We start from the raw sequence: 3,955 nt of genomic DNA, 5'->3' as shown, positions 1-3,955 counted from the left end.
GGGGGGGGGGGGGGGGGGGGGACGACGACAAGGGGACCCTAGAGGTCCCTAGAGGCAGCAACTCCCCCCCTCAGGAGCAAAAAAGCAGCCCCAGGAGGTTTTTCCGCTGGGGAAAATCCAAGGATCAGGCTAATCCCGACCACGGCGGGGGCTGTAATAACCCCGGAGGGTTGTAATAATCCAGGGGGGGTTCCTAATAACCCCATAAACCCCCCCCCGAGCTCCAAAATACTCCTGGAAAACAACCCCGGGGCGAGCGGCCGCCTCCTCTCGCGAGAAGGAAGCGCCCGGGCAGATTGAGCAACGTTATATATATATTTTTTTTATTTTTTTTTTCCTGCCTCTCAGCTGTGACTAAATCCAGCAACTGCCTTTTTAGCCCGAGCCCGAACAAAAAAAAAAAAAAAAAAAAAAAAAAAAAAAAAAAAAAAAAAGAGGCTGGAAAACAAACGGAACCCCTTTTGGACACCGATTTCTATCGCCGCGGCTTATGCCCCCCCCACCCCACCTCTTCCAGGGTTATTTCCAAAGGGAATTTCACTCCCCCGGGCAGGGTGGGAGGTTTTTTGGGGGGAGGATGAGGAGGGGACACACACACGGGGGAGGAAGCTCCGCGCCAGCCCGTCTGGGGCAGGGTGAGATCACCCCAGCACCCAAACTCCAGGCTAAATATACGCTTCCAGAGCTGCTTCTTCCGCCCCTGCGAGGAAATTCCCCAGGGATTTGTGTTTGTTTTCCAGGGGGAGGGAAGGGGGGGCACCGAGTTATTCCTGAGTTTTATAAGGCACCAGCAGCTGGATTCGGCTCTGAATCCTCACCCCAAACCCCCGGGGGAGGGGGGCAGGAAAGTGCACAAACCCCACCTCGACCCACAGAGCGTGTCCCCCCCTTCTCCCTACACATCTTCCCCCCTTCTTCTCCTCACACATTGTCCCCCTTTTTCTCCCCACACATTCCCTCCCTCTTCTCCCCCTCCTGCCCCACTCACAGGGGTCTCCTCCATTTCTTTTCCGGCACTCGAGACTTAATTAAACCAGAAACTTCCCCCTCCCCCCCCAAAAAAAAGAAAACCACCCTGAGTTTCAGTGTTTTTTTGGTGTTTTCTAGCCACGGGCAGAGGCTCCACACTTCCTTCCCGGGGCCAGCAGAAGCCCCGGCTCGTTTGCCAACCCCCTTTTGGCACCCGTCACCCCTTCCCCACGGTCCCAGAACCAGGGTTTTGGGTTTTTTTTTTTGCCTTTTAATTTGCTCCAACCAGCTCCAGATTAAAAAATAAACAAACACAAAAGCCAAAAAAATAAAAAAAAAACCCAACCCCCCCCCCCCCCAAACCTAAAAAAAACCCTAAAAAAACCCTAAATAAAACCAAACCAAAACCAACAAGGGACTGAGACCGGAAAAAAAAACCCCCACCAAGACCCCCAACTTACCGGCGGCGTTGGCGATGGCCAGTGGTAGCCCTTGAAGCTGATGGACCTGGATGCCCGAGGCTCCCAAGGCACTGAGGTTAATAGTCTGGAGGCCGGGGACGGAGGAGAGCTGGGCGGCGTTGACGGTGACAGTGCCGCTGGGGAGGGAGGCGATGGGGGTGAGGGTGGTGCTGGTGCTGGCCGTCTGTCCCAGCGAGACCCCTTGCATGGGGGCCAAGGTGATTGTCTGGGCCTGGGGGTTTTGGACCTGAAGGTTTTGGAGCTGGATGGTCTGCCAGCTCACTTGGCCGTTGGGACCCACGGTGGGAGTCCGGATGATGATGGGACTTGAGTTGGGGACAGCTTGGAGCTGGAGGTTCTGCAGGGCGTCTTGAGAGATGGCCTGGGTGGCAAAGGTCTGGCCAGAGAGGGGGGCGGTCTGGAGGGCTTGGATGGTTTGCCCTCCTTGGACTAATTGAGGTTGGATGAGGATCTGCTGCTGCTGTTGGGATTGTTGGTTTTGATCCCCCTCTTTTTGTTGGCCGGGTTGCAAAGCCACCCCAGAAACTTGGCTCTGCAGAGAGTCCGAGCTCTGGACTCCGCTCACCCTTTGAGGGGTCTGAGCTTGGACGTTGGTTCCCACCGTGGAACTGGTGGAAAAATTCATGATGCCCATGTTACTGGTGGTGGTGGTGGTAGAATAACTGTTGGCGTTGGTAAAAAAAGCCCCCGAACTGGTGGCGTGAGAGGTGGCCGCGTTGGTGGAACTGATGGTGGCCCCTGAGGTGGCCGGTTGGGAACTGCTCTCCGGAGAACCGGAGCCGCTCAACGTCACCGTCTGGGAGGTGGGAGCCAAGCTGGCGGCCACGCTGTTGACGGGCAAGAGGGTGATGTTGCCGTTGAGGGCCACGGGGACGTTGGCCACGTATTGGGTTTGCCCCGAGAGGGTGTTGTTGGCCAAACCCACCCCTTGGATGGGGACGGCCTGCTGGAGAAGGTTGGGCATGGCGATGAGGTTACTGGTCCCAGCTCGGCTCGTTATGATCTGCTGGTTGGTGCCGGGGATGATTTGGAGCTGCCCGGAAGCGTCTTGTTGGACGTTGACTTGGGCTGGGGTGGTGGCAAACTGGAGCTGTTGCCCGTCGATGGTTTGAAACTGGGGAATGACCTGATATTGGATGTTGGGGATGACTCCCGGGAGGCCGGTGAGAACCTGCTGGTTCTGCAGGTTGGAAGCCGTGGTCACCACGTACTGCCCCGCGCTCACCGGCCGGCTTTTGGAACCATCTCCCCCGTTGTTATTGTTGGTGGTGGCTGTGGTGGTGGTGGCACCTCCGTTACCGTTGCCTCCTTGTTCCTTGGAGGCCGTGGGGGTGCTGGAACCGGCGGAGATGATTTGCCAGCCGTTGGCCGACTGGGCGATCTGGGCGGCAGCGGCCGTCAGGTCCAGTTCTCCTCCTCCTCCTCCGCCTTGTTGGCCCTGGGAACTGTTGGAATTCTCGTTGGGAGACTCGATCCGGCTGCAGGTGGCAGCCAGCAGGGCCAGGGGGGAAGGCTGCGATTCCTGGGAAGGAGAAAGGAGGAGTTAAGGAAACGGGGAGGCGGCCCAAAGTTGGGGAGAGGGAGAGAAAAAAAAATAAAAAGAAATTAAAAAAAATAAAAAAGAAAGCAGGGAGGAGCCTACTTGGAAAAAGATAAACACTTCTTCCTGAGAAAACCCACCCACAGCCGGAAAAATACAACTGCCAAGAGACAGGGCTGTCAGGCCGGGACAGAGTGAACCCAGAGGGAAAATCCCTCCGGGAAGGAGGAAAAAGGGGAGGGAATCTGCCTGGAAAAAAAAAAATATAATCAAGAAGAGACGTCTCCTCCGCCCCAAAGCGAGCGAATCTCCCCGCAGGAGGAAGGACTGCGGAGAAATAGGGTGGTTTCTGGGCACCTCCAGCTGAAGAAAAGCCCAGTGGGGGCTGTGGGGTTTACTGGGATTGGGGGGGACACACACACGGTCATTTTTTGGGGAGGGAGGGAGCCGGGGAAGCCCCAGGGCTGCGGTGGGCTGACTGCCAACGTGCCGGTCCCCCGGCGTTAACGCTCCACCGAGCCAAACAAACGCCTTCAGCTCGGCCCTGGACTTTGCCACGGGGGCCAACAAGTTGCCCCGGGGGCTAGCAGAGCCGGGAAATGGCTGGTTGGGGCCGGGGTGGGGGGGTTTTGCCTGTTCCTCCCTCCCCGGGCTCACCTGGCTCTCACCACCGCCGGCGCTGCTGGTGCTACTGGCGTCGCCATCGCCCTTCTCGGGCTTCACCGTCACCATCTCCTCGGGACTTTCTTGGTCTGGAAGGGGGGGGGAAAAGGCCAGAGGGGATTAAAAAACATTTCTAGGCAGGAAAATGGGGGGTGAAGACATTTTGGGGGAGAGCAAAAAGGGGGTGGGTGGGGGGGTGGGGGAACACACAGCACCTTGGCAGGAGATTTAGGGAGAGCGGGCACTGGAGGGAGCTGCCAAAGGGGGGCTGGTGGCGGGACGGGGGGGGGAGGACCCCGGG

The 3,955-nt window shown here is 57.7% G+C and overlaps 1 protein-coding gene across 2 annotated transcripts in view; it reads right to left on the bottom strand.

The window, feature by feature from the left end:
- The window catches only part of SP1 (Sp1 transcription factor), a 17,883-nt gene extending 13,933 nt beyond the window's left edge, over positions 1-3,950 (bottom strand). The window contains exons 1-4 of one of the 2 annotated variants that reach the window (XM_014959307.1): positions 3,870-3,950; positions 3,649-3,743; positions 2,677-2,973; positions 1,431-2,577 (exon numbers count right to left, since the gene is read on the bottom strand). In XM_014959307.1, the coding sequence (XP_014814793.1) occupies positions 1,431-2,577; positions 2,677-2,973; positions 3,649-3,723 (1,519 nt within the window). In that variant the 5' untranslated portion in view covers positions 3,724-3,743; positions 3,870-3,950. Of the gene's footprint in view, positions 1-1,430; positions 2,974-3,648; positions 3,744-3,869 lie in introns of both variants that reach the window. The other variant, XM_014959306.1, reaches the window with a different exon arrangement.
- Positions 3,951-3,955: the final 5 nt, after the last annotated feature.

The sequence above is a fragment of the Calidris pugnax genome, unplaced genomic scaffold (assembly GCF_001431845.1).
Source record: "Calidris pugnax isolate Ruff unplaced genomic scaffold, ASM143184v1 scaffold324, whole genome shotgun sequence".
NCBI lineage: Eukaryota > Metazoa > Chordata > Aves > Charadriiformes > Scolopacidae > Calidris > Calidris pugnax.
This window is presented reverse-complemented; position numbering and strand designations above follow the sequence as displayed.